At 33.5% G+C, this 18526-nt stretch overlaps 1 protein-coding gene and 1 long non-coding RNA gene across 4 annotated transcripts; one reads left to right on the plus strand and one right to left on the minus strand.

The window, feature by feature from the left end:
- Nucleotides 1-11870: 11870 nt before the first annotated feature.
- LOC131609194 (pectinesterase-like) lies at nucleotides 11871-13831 on the plus strand. Its single transcript, XM_058880850.1, has 2 exons — nucleotides 11871-12885; nucleotides 12979-13831. The coding sequence occupies exons 1-2, from the start codon at nucleotides 11919-11921 to the stop codon at nucleotides 13671-13673; spliced, it is 1662 nt and encodes a 553-aa protein (XP_058736833.1). The 5' UTR covers nucleotides 11871-11918; the 3' UTR covers nucleotides 13674-13831.
- A 10-nt stretch (nucleotides 13832-13841) lies between these two features.
- On the minus strand, nucleotides 13842-17455 carry LOC131609195 (uncharacterized). Of its 3 annotated transcripts, XR_009286005.1 has the most exons (5): nucleotides 17090-17455; nucleotides 16774-16887; nucleotides 15487-15598; nucleotides 14257-14371; nucleotides 13842-14160 (listed from the first exon to the last, which is right to left on the minus strand). It is a non-coding gene; the product is annotated as an uncharacterized LOC131609195 (long non-coding RNA). The 3 variants fall into 3 exon arrangements; XR_009286003.1 differs by lacking the exon at nucleotides 15487-15598; XR_009286004.1 differs by having other exon boundaries at nucleotides 14257-15598.
- Nucleotides 17456-18526: the final 1071 nt, after the last annotated feature.

Genomic DNA, 18526 nt, shown 5'->3' on the forward strand with positions numbered 1-18526 from the left:
TACCATCATTAGTTGAATCCCTGACATGGTTCACACATAGTTCGACATCATCAGTTGAATCCCTGACATGTTCCACACATGGTTCGACATCATCAGTTGAATCCCTGACATGTTCCACACATGGTTCGACATCATCAGTTGAATCCCTGACATGTTCCACACATGGTTCGACATCATCAGTTGAATCCCTGACATGGATCACACATAGTAAGACATCATCAGTTGAATCCCTGACATGTTCCATACATGGTTCGACATAATCAGTTGAATCCCTGACATGTTCCACACATAGTTCGACATCATCAGTTGAATCCCTGACATGTTCCACACATGGTTCGACATCATCAGTTGAATTCCTGGCATGTTCCACACATGGTTCGACATCATCAGTTGAATCCCTTACATGGTTCACACATAGTTTACCATCATCAGTCGAATCCCTGACATGTTTCACACATAGTTCGACGTCATCAGTTGAATCCCTGACATGGTTCACACATAGTTAGACATCATCAGTTGAATCCCTGACATGGATCACACATAGTTCGACATCACAAGTAGAATCCCTGACATGGCAGACACATGGTTCGACATCATCAGTTGAATCACTGACATGTTTCACACATAGTTAGACATCATCAGTTGAATCCCTTACATGGTTCACACATAGTTAAACATCATCAGTTGAATCCCTGACATGGTAGACGCATAGTTCAACATCATCAGTTGAATCTCTGACATGGTTCACACATAGTTCGACATCATCAGTTGAATCCCTGACATGGATCACACATAGTTCGACATCATAAGTAGAATCCCTGACATGGCAGACACATAGTTCGACATCATTAGTTGAATCCCTGACATGTTTCACACATAGTTAGACATCATCAGTTGAATCCCTGACATGGATCACACATAGTTCGACATCATAAGTAGAATCCCTGACATGGCAGACACATGGTTCGACATCATCAGTTGAATCACTGACATGTTTCACACATAGTTTACCATCGTCAGTTGAATCCCTGACATGTTCCACACATAGTTTGACATCATCAGTTGAATCCCTGACATGTTCCACACATAGTTCGACATCATCTGTTGAATCCCTGACATGGATCACACATAGTAAGACATCATCAGTTGAATCCATGACATGTTCCACACATAGTAAGACATCATCAGTTTAATCCCTGACATGTTCCACACATAGTTTACCATCGTCAGTTTAATCCTTGACATGGATCACACATAGTTAGACATCATCAATTGAATCCCTGACATGGATCACACATAGTTCGACATCATCAGTTGAATCTCTGACATGGTTCACACATAGTTCGACATCATCAGTTGAATCCCTGACATGGTTCACACATAATTCGACATCATCAGTTGAATCCCTGACATGGTTCACACATAGTTTACCATCGTCAGTTGAATCCCTGTCCTGGTTCACAAATAGTTCGACATCATAAGTTGAATTTCTGACATGGTTCACACATTGTTTACCATCATCAGTTAAATCCCTGACATGGTTCACACATAGTTTACCATCGTCAGTTGAATCCCTGACATGGTTCACACATAATTATACATCATTAGTTGAATCCCTGACATGGTTCACACATAGTTTACCATCATCAGTTGAATCCCTGACATGGTAGACACATAGTTCGACATCATCAGTTGAATCCCTCACATGTTCCACACATAGTTCGACATCATCAGTTGAATCCCTAACATGGTTCACACATAGTTCGACATCATCAGTTAAATCCCTGACATGTTCCACACATAGTTTACCATCATCAGTTGAATCCCAGACATGTTCCACACATAGTTCGACATCATCAGTTGAATCCCTGACATGTTCCATACATAGTTCGACATCATCAGTTGAATCCCTGACATGTTCCACACATAGTTTACCATCGTCAGTTGAATCCCTGACATGTTCCACACATAGTTTGACATCATCAGTTGAATCCCTGACATGGTCCACACATAGTTTGACATCATCAGTTGAATCCCTGACATGTTTCACACATAGTTTACCATCGTCAGTTGAATCCTTGACATGGTTCACACATAGTCTGACATCATCACTTGAATCCCTGAAATGGTTCACACATAGTTTACCATCGTCAAGTGAATCCCTGAAATGTTTCACACATAGTTCGACATCATCTGTTATATCCCTGACATGTTTCACACATGGTTTACCATCGTCAGTTGAATCCCTGACATGTTCCCCACATAGTTTACCATCGTCAGTAGAATCCCTGACATGGTTCACACATAGTTCGACATCCTGAGATGAATCCCTGACATTGTTCACACATAGTTCAACATCATCAGTTGAATCCCTGACATGGTTCACACATAAATTACCATCGTCAGTTGAATCCCTGACATGGTTCACACATAGTTCGACATCATAGTTGAATCCCTGACATGGTTCACATATAGTTTACCATCATCAGTTGAATCCTTGACATGGTTCACACATAGGTTGACATCATCAGTTGAATCTCTGACATGTTTCACACATAGTTTACCATCGTCAGTTGAATCCTTGACATGGTTCACACATAGTTTATCATCATAAGTTGAATCCCTGACATGTTTCACACACCGTTTACCATCGTCAGTTGAATCCCTGACATTTTTCACATATAGTTCGACATCATCAGTTGAATCCCTGACATGTTTCACACATAGTTGATCATCATCAGTTGAATCCCTGACATGGATCACACATAGTTCGACATCATCAGTTGAATCCCTAACATGGTTCACACATAGTTCGACATCATGGGTTGAATCTCTGACATGGTTCACACATAGTTCGACCTCGTGCGTTGAATCCCTGAGATGTTTCACACATAGTTCGACATCATCAGTTGAATCCCTGACATGGTTCACACATAGTTTGACAACATCAATTGAATCTCTGGCATGGTTCACACATAGTTTTCCTTCATCACTTGAATCTTTGACATGGTTCACATATAGTTTTACATCATCAGTTGAATCCCTGACATGGTTCGCACATAGTTTGACATCATCGGTTGACTCTCTGACATGGTTCACACATAGTTTGACATCATCAGTTGAATCCCTGACATGTTTCACACATAGTTTGGCATCATCAGTTAAATTCCTGACATGGTTCTCACATAGCTTGACATCATCAGTTGACTCCATAACATGGTTCGCACATAGTTTACCATCATCAGTTGAATCCCTGACATGGTTCACATATAGTTTACCATCATCAGTTGAATCTTTGACATGGTTCGTAAATAGTTTATCATCATCAGTTGAATACCTGACATGGTTCACACATAGTTTGACATCATCAATTGATTCCCTAACATGGTTCACACATAGTTTAACTTTATCAGTTGACTCCCTGACATGCTTCACACATAGTTTACCATCATCAGTTGAATCCCTGACATGGTTCACACATAGTTTGACATCATCAGTTGAATCCCTGAGAATCTTCCACATAGTTTGACATCATCAGTTGAATCCCTGACATGGTTCACACATAGATTGACATCATCAGTTGAATCCCTGACACGGTTCGCACATAATTTACCATTATCAGTTGAATCCTTGACATGGTTCACAAGTAGTTTGACATCACCAGTTGAATCCCTGAGAATCTTCCACATAGTTCGACATCATCAGTTGAATCCCTAACTTGGTTCACACATAGTTTACCATCATCAGTTGAATCCCTGACATGGTTCACACATAGTTTACCATCATGAGTTGAATCCCTGACATGGTTAACACATAGTTTACTATCATCATTTGAATCCCTGACATGGTAGACACACAATTTACCATCATCAGTTAAAACCCTGACATGGTTCACACATAGTTTACCATCATCAGTTGAATCCCTGACATGGTTCACACATAGTTCGACATCATCAGTTGAATCCCTGACATGTTTCACACATAGTTGGACATCATCAGTTGAATCCCTTACATGGTTCACACATAGTTTACCATCATCAGTTGAATCCCTGACATGGTTCACACATAGTTCGACATCATAGTTGAATCCCTCACATGGTTCACATATAGTTTACCAACATTATTTTAATCTCTAACATGGTTCACACATTGTTCACCTTCATCAGTTGAATCCCTGACAACGTTCAAATAAAGTTCACCATCACCAGTTAAATCCCTGACATGGTTCACACATAGTTTACCATCATCAGTTGAATCCCTAACATGGTTCACACATAGTTTATCATCATCAGTTGAATCCTTGACATGGTTCACACATAGTTCGACATCATCAGTTGAATCCCTGACATGTTTCACACATAGTTCGACATCATTAGTTGAATCCCTGACATGTTTCACACATAGTTCTACATCATTAGTTGAATCCATGACATGTTTCACACATTGTTCGACCTCATTAGTTGAATCCCTGACATGGTAGACACATAGTTTACCATCATCAGTTGAATCTCTGACATGGTTAACACATAGTTTACCGTCATCAGTTGAATCCCTGACATGGTAGACACATAGTTTACCATCATCAGTTGAATCCCTGACATGGTTAACACATAGTTTACTATCATCATTTGAATCCCTGACATGGTAGACACATAGTTTACCATCATCAGTTGAATCCCTGACATGGTTCACACATAGTTTACCATCATCAGTTGAATCCCTGACATGGTTCACACATAGTTCGACATCATCAATTGAATCCTTTACATGTTTCACACATAGTTCGACTTCATTAGTTTAATCCCTTACATGGTTCACACATAGTTCTACATCATCAGTTGAATCTCTGACATGGTTCACACATAGTGTACCATCATAAGTTGAATCCCTGACATGGATAACATATAGTTTACCAACATTATTTGAATCCCTAACATGGGTCACACATTGTTCACCTTCATCAGTTGAATCCCTGACAACGTTCAAATAAAGTTCACCATCACCAGTTAAATCCCTGACATGGTTCACAAATAGTTTACCATCATCAGTTGAATCCCTAACATGGTTCACACATAATTTACCATCATCAGTTGAATTCCTGACATGGTTCACACATAGTTTACCATCATCAGTTGATTCCCTGACATGGTTCACACATAGTTTACCATCATCAGTTGAATCCCTGACATGGTTCACACATAGTCGGACATCATTAGTTGAATCCCTGACATGGTTAACACATAGTTTACCATCATCTGTTGAATCCCTGAAATGGTTCGCACATAGTCAGACATCTTCTGTTCATCTTTAACATGATTAACACATAATTCACCATCATCAGTATATTCCCTTTCTTGGTTAACACATAGTCGGACATCATTAGTTCATCTTTAACATGGTTAACACATAGTTCACTATCATTAGTTGAATCCCTGTCTTGGTTAACACATTGTTGGACATCATTAGTTGATTCCCTGACATGGTTAACACATAGTACACCATCATCATTTGAATCCTTGACATGGTTAACACATAGTCGGACATCATCAGTTCATCTGTAACATGGTTAACATATAGTTCACCATCACCAGTTGACTTTCTGACATGGTTAACACATAGTCGAACATCATCAATTCATTTGTAACACAGTTATTATTATTATTATTATTATTATTATTATTTTGGTTATTAATATTATTATTATTATTATTATTATGGTAATTATAATTTATAACTATGTGTTTTTATTATTATTACTATTATTACAATTAATTTGGTTATTATTATTTTTTATTATTATTATGGTTACATAACTATGTGTTATTATTATTATTATTATTATTATTATTATTATTATTATTATTATTATTATTATTATTATTATTATTACTACTACTACTAATATTATTATAGTTTAATTATTATTATTATAGTTGTCAAAATAATTTATTTAAAATAAAATAATTTATTTAAACGTCAGATTTATTTATAGGTGTTAAAATAATTTATTTAAACGTCAAAATATTTTTTTTTAAATAAAATAATTTAAAATTTAAATTAACGTGAGATTTCTAAATTTATGCATAGTTTATTTTTAAAATTTTAAAAAAATAAATTAACGCGAGATTTTATAAGGTAAATATAATTTATTTTTTAAATTAAAAAAATTAAATTTTACAAAATAAATTTTGCATCAGATTTATTAAGTTAAACTTTATTTACTTTTTTAATTTAAATAAACATTAAGTTTTTAAATAAAAAACAATATTAATTATTATTTTAATGTAAATTTTAAGTATACAGTTTTTCTATTATTAATTTTAATTTTAGTAACGTTACATGTTAATGAGGGGTACAGGTTGCAAAAATGATGTTATTTCAACTCTTTTGGTATTGATATTTGCTGCATTTCTCAATTTGCTCTTCGCCCCTTTTTTTCATGTTTTCAATTTCTTCACCATTTAATTAATGTTGCAATCATTTGCTTCAGAAAACTTTAGCTTTTACTATTTGGTCAGACATTGAAAATAGCAATTCAATTGTGTTGGGTGCATCATATTTTTATATGTGTTATTATTATTATTGTTATTATTATTATTATTATTATTATTATGGTTATTATTTTTATTATTATTATTATTATTATAACTATGTGTTGTTATTATTATTATTATCAATATTATTATAGTTTTATTATTATTATTATTATTATTATTATTATAGGTCGAAATAATTTATTTAAACGTCAAAATAATTTTTAAAAAATAAAAATACTTATAATTTAAATTAACGTGAGATTTATAAATTTATACATAATTTATTTTTTTAATTAGAAAAACAAATTTAAAATTAACGTGAGATTTTATAAGTTAAACATAATTTATTTTTTAAATTAAAAAAACCAAAATTTAAATTTTACAAAATAAATTTAATGATAGATTTATTTATTTAAACTTTATTTATTTTTTAAATTTTAAGAAAACATCAAGTTTTTAAATAAAAAATAGTATTAATTATAATTTTAATGCAAATTTTAATTTTCTACAAAATTTAACGTTTATCATTTTTAATGCTTGCAACTTAAAATGATGCAGAATTAAAAATGTCCATTTATCATGCTTCCAAGGTTTCCATAATTTTTTCAATGACATGAAGACAAATAAATGATGGTAGTATAATAGTAATATTTTTCATTTAAATTAATCATCATTTAATGTTATTGCTGCAATTGGAATTGACTTTTACTGTAGCATGCAGACATTGGAAACCGTGTAGCACTTTATGAAATATTATTGTATGTTGGGTGCACCATACTATCATATGTTCACATCTGATCCAATGGCATTATATTCATTTAAACCCAAAAAAAAAAAAAAATTGAAGTCTCTCACGGTGAGAGACCTAAACAGGCCTCTCACCCTAGCCTGAGCCAACAACCGCTTGGTAAACTTTTCCTATAAAAAACAAACTTATGACACGAGAAGTCCAACTCCACCTTACTTTCTTACCGGTTGGATGACAATGGTTGATCCCACCACTTGATATTGGGCCCCTTAATTTTAGTTTTAAAAAAATATTTTTAATTTTTAAAAAATATTTTTATATAAATATTTTTAAATTATTAAAAAGTTTTTTAATTTATTTTTTAGAAACTAAAAGATTAAATTTGATATTATAACATAAATATATATATTTTTAAATATTAAAACATAGTTAAAATTCCAATTTTTCAGAAAAATATATTTCAAAAGTAATTTTTATAAAAAATTATTTAAAATATCTTCAATTTAAGTGATTTTTTAAAATTTAAATATCCAAAGAAGTTATAACAAAAAAATGAAATATTTAAAATAAAATTTTAAATAAACTAAATTTTGAATATGAAAAAATTGAGGGTATCGAGTTTAATTGGAAGGGTGATATCACAAAATCTCCACAATAAATTAGGACATTTCAAGAGCAGAAAAAATTAAACTGGGTGATATCACAAAATCTCCACAGTCAGTTAGTACGTATGTGTGATATCACAAAATCTCCATAGTATATTAGGACATTTCAAGAGCAGAAGAAATTAAACTCAATTAATCTTTGATCAGACTATACAAAATAAAGAGGCTATACATGTAGCTGAAAATTATTAAATATTTTTAAATTTGTATTATAATTACATTTTTTAATTTAAACTTATTTTTTAAATTAAAACAGGATATTCAGATTAATTGGGCGGTCTTAAGAACAAACTAGTTTTAATATGCATCATATATTTAATTTATTATGTAGATTAAATATATTAATTATTTTATAAATTTAAAAATATTTTTTTATAATAAAAATTTGAAGTATGTATTATAAATTTACAACATGATATTGTTTTCGGTGTTTGATTAGTATTTCTTCTTTTAACATTATATAAAAGTAAAAAAAAAAACCATGTAAAATACATGCACCATTAGATTTGTAATCCTTATCTTTAAGATGGAATATTATTTTGTCTATGTATTAGTTTGATTTTACAAAGTAATTAAAAAAGGTATATTAGTTATTTAACAAATAATTGATTTTACAAAATAAAAAATAGTTTTTAACTTTTTAAAATAATTGATCTATATAAATTATTACATAAATCATATACATTAATTATTTAACAAATAATATTTTTTATATAAACATCAAAAGGTATATTAAATATTCACAACAATATCATAAAAGAAATTAATCAAATTATTAAAGAATTCAAACATGGGTGTCTTTTTATGAATCTAAAAAGAAGATAATTTATATTAGTGTATGGATGGTGTCATTAAGAAAGTTTCTCATATACTCAAACTTTTGAAGCAACTCTTCGTTAGGGACCGTCTCTTTTAAAGACTAAGTTTTCTGGTTTGTTTTCTAATTCTCTTTAGTCTAATAGGTCACTAGGAGAGGTTAACTTGGTGGTTAATGAAATTTTGACTTGGAATCTTCGGTGGTAGCAACCCTTGTTTGTTAGAGAGTTTTCGTTTTCGAAGACCTTCTAACTCTGCTTTGAGACGTCACTTTCTCTCTGGATAGAAATAAAATGGATTTGGAAGCATGCTAGAGAGAGTATTTTTTTAGTGGCTTCCTCGTACCCCGTTCAGATGCTTAGATTGATATCTTCTTCGACAAAGAGTAAGATCCTCCTCCTTATTTGGAGTTGTTGGGTTTCTTCTAAGATCTTGGTATTATCTTGGCAACTTTTACAAGATAGACTTTCGTCTAGAGAAAAGTTGTCTAAGAGAGATTTTAGATCCTACTGAATATCTTGTTCTTTGTGAGTTTTTGGTAGAGACTCTTTCTCACCCCTTTGTTACTTGCGAGCTACCTTTGTATGTGCTGTATAGAGACTTTAAGTGGTTGAGATGATAGAAAGTTATTCCTAATGATCCTAAGGTGCATCTTAGGTCTTTTCTTTCTCTAGAAAGCAAGATTAAGTATAGGGGTGGTTATTTTTTCATTTGGCACGGTGTGGTATGGTCAATTTGAAAAGTTTTTTTAATGGAGTCACAAAATCTATGAAAGAGGTGGAGGAGAAGAGCGTTTTTCTTGACCTAAAAATGGTTTCTAGTTCGATCGGAAGTGAACTCTTTCACCTTCAATGAATGACTTCAGAAACTTATCTTCTACTTGCACCTATAACGAATCGACTGTTCTCCTTGTTTTCGATGTTAGTTTTGACATTTTTTGGTATTCTTTTAATGGGACATGATATGCAGATAGTTGATTTAGTGGTTTAAGATCTACCATGTTATCACCAATCTGAATTTTAATAGCTTGAGTCTTTTTTATCAACGACCCTTTGGTCAATAGAGTTGGTTGATTGATTTTGTTGTTTATTGATCTTTTGTTGTATCATTTTTATCTTTAGCTCTTATGCTCTCTGACTATTTTTATTGGACTTTGGTAATATCGCATCCCCCATTTTTAATATATTTATTATTTTTCATTAAAAAATTATTTAAATAACATAATGCTGATGATTATTCACTTTAAAGTACGAAACAATTGTATAAAAAATTGAAAAGTCCATGCAAAATAGATGCACCCTTCAATATCTAATCAACTAGCATAACCTTGCCTTGTGAATAGGGATGTCAATTGCATCTGTCAATGGGAATCTCTGTAGGGAATATTGGTGCGGAGATTCGAAGTTGGAGATTTTTTTCCCGTGGGGATGGGGATGGAGGAAAAAGTTCATCCGATAACACTTTGGGACGGGGATTGGAAAAGTATCCTCCGCCCCATAGATTTCCCGACTCCGACGATATATTTTAATTTTTATACTTTATATATTATATAATTTTATATGAAAAATATCAATGTATTAGAAAATGAAGAGTCATTAGAAGTTATAGATTCGTCACACATAAAAAATTGTGGTAGTAAATTATGGAAGCACGGTAGCAAGAAGTTATTTTACTATTTATTTATTTATTTTTACATAAAAAATATTAGCAACATCAAGTTCTTTTTGCTTTTTTTATTTATTATTGATGCAAGATGTATTTTGATTTTTTTATAAAATAAAGATGCAAATATATGCGTTTTAAAAAAAATGGAAAAAAATAACAAAATACTAATGTCATAGTTTTAATCAAAAAGTGTAGAAATTTTCTTAAGATTCGATCTCCGTGGATATCCATGGGGATCTGTGAGGATGGGGATGGGGAAAATATTCCCCCGTGGTGGGGATTGAGGATGGAGAATAAATTTGGGGGCGGGGTGGGGAGCGGAGAAACATCCTCCAAACAATTTCTGCCCCGTTGACATCCCTACTTGTGAATTTATCCATTAGGTCGACCTCAATCTCCTAAGACTGTAACTACGGCGAGATATTGTCTATTTTGTGTTAAAATATTTACAATTTTGTCCTATAGAATGGACACCTCATTGAATTGAGGTGCATATATGTTATATATAAACTAGTCTCTATTCCCAAGTGAGATTCCGAAACAAATTAAATCTTAAATATTGTTTTTTAAAACACAAGCCAACGTTTAGCTATGCTATGCCAAATAGTGCAAATTAAAAACTTGTGTTATGATATCTTCCAATTTCATCGTACATGTGAAAGAATAAAATGTATGCACGCTAGTCTGCAATAATGTCTTCCACTTTCACTTTACAAGAAAACATTATCTTGTCTTTGTTATGATCGATACATATACAAATCATATAAGAAAAAATAAAAGGCATGGATATGACTCCACACCCCCACTTGGTAAACTTTTACTACAAAAAATCAAACTTGTGACGAATAGTACCACTCCACCAAGAGACATAGTTTAAAGCTTATTAGGGATTGTACCACAAAAGAGATACAGAATTGATATAATTTAAGAGTAGTCCTAAAATCATTTAGGTGAAATCATGTGAATCTTATTCCAAAAATAGTGACTCACTTGAATTTTTTATTTTTTTATTTTTTATGAGAATTGTCGCCACACGCCACACGATGTGTCGGAATTTTTTTTCTTATTTTTTAAATAAAAAAATCCAAGTCTTCAATACGTATTGGTAGCGTATCGGTAACTATTGGATACAATACAGTATAGATTTTAGACTATCCATGGTTCATTGGTTTTGACTATCGCATCTCTACATAACCAACTTGTAAGATGAAAAGTGTCGATCTATATAAAGCATTTTAAGACTCTATTCGTAACTAACGCGAGACTTTGAGATTTTTTCAATATCCACATGAGTTATACCTTGTTGGTAATTATTCAGCTTTAAAGGTAAAGAACAATGATGAAAATAATTGAGAAACACGTGCAAAATATTAGCACCGTCGGATTTTAATCCTTTTCTTCACTATTGAATATTATTTTGTCTATAAATTAGTAGGATGAAATAAACAAAGATCATAGTGAGCAACCAGTACTAGCTAACTTATCAGTATGGCTACTCAAGAAACTTTGCTAGACAAGCCTCGAAAATCCATTCCCAAAATATTTTGGTTTATCCTTTCTTTAGCTGCTATTGTAAGCTCATCAGCCATTATTGTTTCTCAACTCAACAAACCCATTCCTTTCCTCCACCTCTCATCAGCTCCCAATCTGTGTGAGCATGCTCTTGATACAGAATCATGTTTAACTCATGTATCAGAAGCAGTTCAAGGCCCAACCTTGCCTAACGCAAAAGACCACAAGTTGAGCACACTCATATCCTTATTAACCAAGTCCACCACACACATTCAAGAAGCCATGAATAAGGCCAATGTTATAAAAAGCCGAGTTAACAGCGGCAGAGAAGAAAATGCTTTGAATGACTGTGAGCAACTAATGAACTTGTCCATGGAAAGAGTTTGGGACTCAGTGTTGACTCTAACAAAAGATAACATGGACTCACAGCAAGATGCACACACATGGCTGAGTAGTGTGCTCACTAACCATGCAACTTGCTTGGATGGTTTAGAGGGTACATCTCGGGTCGTGATGGAAAGTGACCTTCAGGACTTAATATCCAGAGCTAGATCTTCTCTGGCCGTGCTTGTTTCCGTTTTACCTGAAAAGAGTAACGACGGATTCATTGATGAATCGTTGAACGGTGACTTTCCCTCATGGGTAACGAGTAAGGATCGAAGGCTTTTGGAGTCTTCAGCTGTGAACATAAATGCCAATGTTGTGGTGGCTAAAGATGGGAGCGGCAAGTTCAAGACTGTGGCTGAGGCTGTGGCATCCGCACCTAACAAAGGTAAGACAAGGTATGTTATCTATGTGAAAAAGGGAATCTACAAAGAGAAGGTTGACATCAGTAGTCAGAAGACAAATGTGATGCTCGTGGGTGACGGTATGGATGCAACGATTATCACAGGCAGCTTGAATTATGTTGATGGAACAGGAACTTTCCAATCTGCAACTGTTGGTATGGATTTTCATTTACCCCTTGTCTGTATTTATTTACCATTTCCATTTGTGTGACATGGGTTTTTATTCATGTATAAATTGGTTTTTGTAGCTGCTGTTGGGGATGGGTTTATAGCTCAGGACATTGGATTCCAAAACACAGCAGGCCCAGAGAAGCACCAGGCGGTTGCTCTCCGTGTCGGTTCTGATCAATCTGTCATCAACCGTTGTAAAATTGACGCATTTCAAGACACTCTCTATGCACACTCCAACCGTCAGTTTTACCGTGATTCCTTCATTACTGGTACTATTGATTTCATCTTTGGAAATGCAGCTGTTGTGTTTCAGAAGAGCAAACTCGTGGCCCGAAAGCCCATGAGCAACCAAAAAAACATGGTCACAGCCCAAGGTCGACTAGACCCAAACCAGAACACGGCAACTTCAATTCAGCAGTGTGACATAATACCAAGCACGGACCTCAAACCTGTCCTAGCCTCCATTAAAACATACCTAGGCCGCCCATGGAAAAACTACTCCAGGACTGTTGTGCTGCAGTCCCTAATAAGCTACCACATTGACCCAACAGGATGGGCTGAATGGAATGACGAGAGTAAGAGCTTTCTCAAAACATTGTATTACGGAGAGTATCAGAACAGTGGACCAGGTGCTGGTACCGGCAAAAGAGTGAACTGGCCTGGTTATCATGTCCTAAATACTGCAGAGGCTAACAAGTTTACAGTTAAACAGCTCATCCAGGGTAATGTTTGGCTGAAGAACAAAGGGGTGAACTATATCGAAGGCCTGTAGAAATGGGCTTTGGCAAGCGTCTACTGCTATGTTTCAGACGTTTCGCATAAATAAAATTGTAACATTATGCTCTATTGCAGGATGCTACAATAGTCTTCTAGTGCTGTTGTAATGAATGCCTCGTGTTGAATAAATTATTATGCATAAATTATTATCTAGATTATAATATGCTAATCAGCTTTAACTTTGTTTCATGAATGAAATATAAAAGCACAAGTAATTAATAATATTTTGAAGACCAAAATTTACAACTATAATAGATGATAATAAAATACTAACCTGTAAAAAAAAAAGACATCATTTGAAACTGTGGCTAAGTGTGAATGCATTCTTTCCAAAGGATAAAGTAAATTGATAATAGACTGCTTCTGTTGTAGTAATAATCTTGAAATATGCGGGTCTAGCGCAAGTGGTTGGTGCGCAGTGTGATTTACTGTTGTAAACTTTGGTTCTGAGTTTGATTCCTACTCATCAAAAAGTAATTAACCTAGAGATAAATAAATCAAATTATTAATCAATCAAATAATAAGCTAATATTATATTTTGAATATAAGGGTCCAAACATTTATTCTGTTACACTTACATGCTCGTGATTCTTATTTATTCTTCACAATTTCCTCAAGGGAAACAAAAAAGCAGTCAGTTTATCAGAGCACCATATATTGTCAAAACTGAGAGGTTCTCTAAAGGCCCACCACCTATAAAGATAATGTACTTATGAATCCTCGTAGCCACAATATATATGGGAGGAAGGAAAAATAAGAGTTTCTAATGAAGTAGCCTTGTCCTTACATTAAGAGACAATTACTCTGTGATAGATGCAGCAGCAAATTAAGCATTAAATATTTTGGTTAACCAGAGAGACACAGGTGTTATTTAAAATGAGTTTTTTAATCTAAAATATCTATTTTGATCCAAGGATTGATAACTGTTCCTTTCATTCTCACATTAAAATTTCATTCTAGTAAGACATGTCACACAAAACTAATGTGCAACCCATCACTGAGACGCAAACTTCAAATTTGACTCCTAATCATAGGAATTTAATAACCCATTCATATAAAAATAAACACAAATAAGGTCACGGAAAAAGTATTAAGAAGGATATCTAGGGTTCGACCCCGACCGATAGCAAATTCTTCCTCCCGCTAACAAAATAACAACTAACATTTGCCTATAAAAGAAAAGGTAAACAGTGGCTTATTCCCCTAGTTTTCTTCTTTAACCATTGCACAAAAACAGGAATACCATGTCCACATTGTAATCAATTATGGATAGCAGAATGGCTTCTATTTTGCAATTTTTATGCAAATTTATATGATATAACTTTTACTACATACATAAAAACTCAACAACTAACTATGACTAATCTGCGAGAGGGTGACTATGATAGCATGAATGGGCCGAGTGAGAGGAAAAGCCCAAATGCTGTTATGATGTTTTTTAATTGCAAAATTCCAAAAGTAACTCGATCTAAAAATTCTACTGTTTAAATTTTAAGGAATTTTTTTTAAACTTCCAATCTCATTAAGGGATGCGGCGCTATTGAGCATGCAACATCAGCTATCTTGACCTCTATAACAACCACTATGGCCGCTACACTAAGAGCATCCTCGATGGTACCAAATTGGTATTTTCATTGAGGAGCAAATTAAGAGAGTACCTATTAAGAAGAGTGGCTTTACTAAGCCCTCTCTCTACGCGGAACCCACGCATTTTTAAGATTAAAATATTGAAATGTGATGATATATGGCTATAAGTGGAACTCATTTAGTAAAGTTCAAAACAAGTGATGCGTACAAATGGGACACACCAAAGTAGCCAAAATGGGATTTTCCATTGAAGATGCTCTTCTACATGTCTTGTAGCTGCCAGGTGCTTCTCCGCTACATCGCTGTAGTGCCACTCTAGTGCTATTGACAACACTGTATTGTGCAGTATAACGGAAGATCATATAAACTATTTGATCAGACTTATCACAATTACAACGGTATAATCCATCCATTCATATAATAAAATTACAGAGTTGCTTTGCCTTAAAGGGAAAAATTATAAACAGTTTAAAACATTAAATCTTAGATCATAAACTTTCTGGGGAGTAAACAGACATTAATACATAATGTAAGGACAGGTCCAATTATCGTAAATCTGCTAGTTTTCTTCTCTTAAGCATTTGACCAAGGAAAATAAAACCCCAGAGTTAGTGAGGAGGACACAGTACTATATCGCAAGTTACAACTTCACCTCAGTTCTTGAGGGCATTCAACCATTAATGAAGTTCAAAAAAAAAAAAAAAATCAATGTCGCAACCATCAATGAAGTTCACAGAAAAACCAATGTGGCTGGCCTCATGCATAAATAACAATGGTTTCTTCATGCAATATGAAAGCTTCCTTGTTTCTGTAAACTATATACAACTGAAAACTATATATTTCAATTATGAAATCTAGAAAATATTGTAGAAACCCGATTGACATAAGGGACCAATATTTTCCACTCAAATACAACATCGTCCAATTTATTGAGCCCTTCAAATCAACAGCAAACTTCTCCATCACTCTTGACCTATCAGTGAAAAGGGCCATTTTTGGATTTCATTGAAAGATAGTACTAATCCAAAATCATTATCACAATATTAAAGGAACACGTAGGAGTAAATCAACATTTTAGTCCTCAATCAACCTTTAATTGTCGAGCAATTTAGTCCTTCAAATATCACTTCATTTAAAATCCATCAAAATCAATTAATAACCTACATATTGACGTGGATAGTTCTCTTGTTGCATCAAGATAACCATAAACAATCTTTAAAATTAAAGGATATATGTGGAAAAAGGATTAAATTGACAAACGTTATTCAATTTAAGGTACTAATTGTGGTTCTATAAATTTTAAGGGACTAAATTGACCGACGCTCACAATTTTGAGGACTAAAATGCTTAATTATTTGTACACAAATATCGATCGTTAGATATATGTTTATTACAAAACACGAACTCAAAAGACAATGAGTAGAGAACTGATAGCAATATGATACAAAATAATTATAGTATATTGATAGCCATATCTGAATGTAAGAAAAAGGAACCGAATAACCAACCTCTTGCAACAGCTTGTTCATTGTATTCCTATCAAAATTGATGAAGTTGGCATCTTCTACACGTAAATCACATGTATGAAGAAGGTGCATCACTTGCTCCATGACAACGCTCACCTGCAACAATGTGAGTCAATAATTCACTATTAAAGTGCAGAATGGTTTTAATTTTAAACCCTAATTTCAAAATTCAATGGATAAAAATCAAATGAGAATCCCTAAGAGCAATAAACTCAATGGATTCTAATCTAACATTAAATGAATGTATCAACAGAAACGGAAAACATTGCATGCATAATAAATAAATAAATAAATAAACCTATTTTCTTCTTCATCTCTCGCTACTTTAACCAAGCATTTCTTCAACATCGCAATTGCATGCATAATGTGTCACAATTTGGGATTCTTCCATCTCTGAAATCTACGAGAGATGAGATAGAACAAGATTTCGACCGGATGGCGGAGATGAGGGTGGTGCGCATGAGAAGACGAAGGTGACGATCGGAACCCCGTTGTGGGATTGGTCGGAAACCGCGTTGCCGGCGAGGGAGGTGTTCATGATGAAATCTCATCTCTAATTATCAATAATGTAACAATTTAAATTTTAATTGAATATTTTTTCAAAGTTTAAGCGAATTAGCATCAAAGTGTTTGGACCGGTGGAATCGGACTAAACGGAATTAAGTATGAGGTTATGTTTGTATTGATAGAATGCTACCTAATGAAATAAAATAAAATTATATTCTATGAGTTAAAAGGTAGTGCACTGATATGCACTGGTTTTACACTGTCATTTAATAGGGAGTCATAAATTGCCATGTTATTAAAGTTTTTTTAAAATAAAAGAATGTTTTAATTGGATGCATGTAGGGATGGCAACGGGTGCCCGCGGGTGCGGGTTTTATACTACCCAAACCCGCACTCGAAATTACCACCCGAACCCGAACCCAAACCCAAAAGTTATTCGGGTGACAAAATAACACTCACGCCCACACTCGTTGGATTCGGGTTTTTTCACCCAAACCCAAACCCGCAACAAAATACATAAAATATATTTTTCCTACAATTTTCTTACAAATTTCCACACAAAAAAATAATATTATATACATAATATATTATATATTATATATATATATATATATATATATATATATATATATATATATATATATTAAAAAATATATTATATATAATATGTATTATATATATATATATATTATATATTATATATAATATATTTTTTAATATATATATATATATATATATATATATATATATATATATATTCGGGTGTGATTTCGGGTTTCGGGCGCGGGTTTCACACTACCCAAACCCGCACCCGAAATATCGGGTGGCACCCGAACCGAAACCCAAACCCAGTCAATTCGGGTTTTCACCCATTGACTCGGGTTCGGGTGCGGGTGGACCCTGTGGGTTTGGGTCTGTTTGCCATCTCTAAATGCATGGTGGTGATTGATTGACAGTGTAAAAATATTTTACACTGTCATTGCATGACCCATTTTCTCATATTCTATTGTTTGAATTGGTAAAAAGTTGATGTAGTACTAGAAAGGAATTTGATGAAATACAATTCTTTAATTTTCATTTCATTAATATGTAATGGAATAAACTAATTAGTTCGCTTATGTTCGGTCAAATTATAAAAAATCATAAACAATAGAGTATAATTTATGTTCTATACTCCGTTTCACTCTATTTTATCATGTTTCATTCTGCTTTACTCTGTTCTATTTCT

Source organism: Vicia villosa, linkage group LG6 (genome assembly GCF_029867415.1).
Source record: "Vicia villosa cultivar HV-30 ecotype Madison, WI linkage group LG6, Vvil1.0, whole genome shotgun sequence".
Lineage (NCBI taxonomy): Eukaryota > Viridiplantae > Streptophyta > Magnoliopsida > Fabales > Fabaceae > Vicia > Vicia villosa.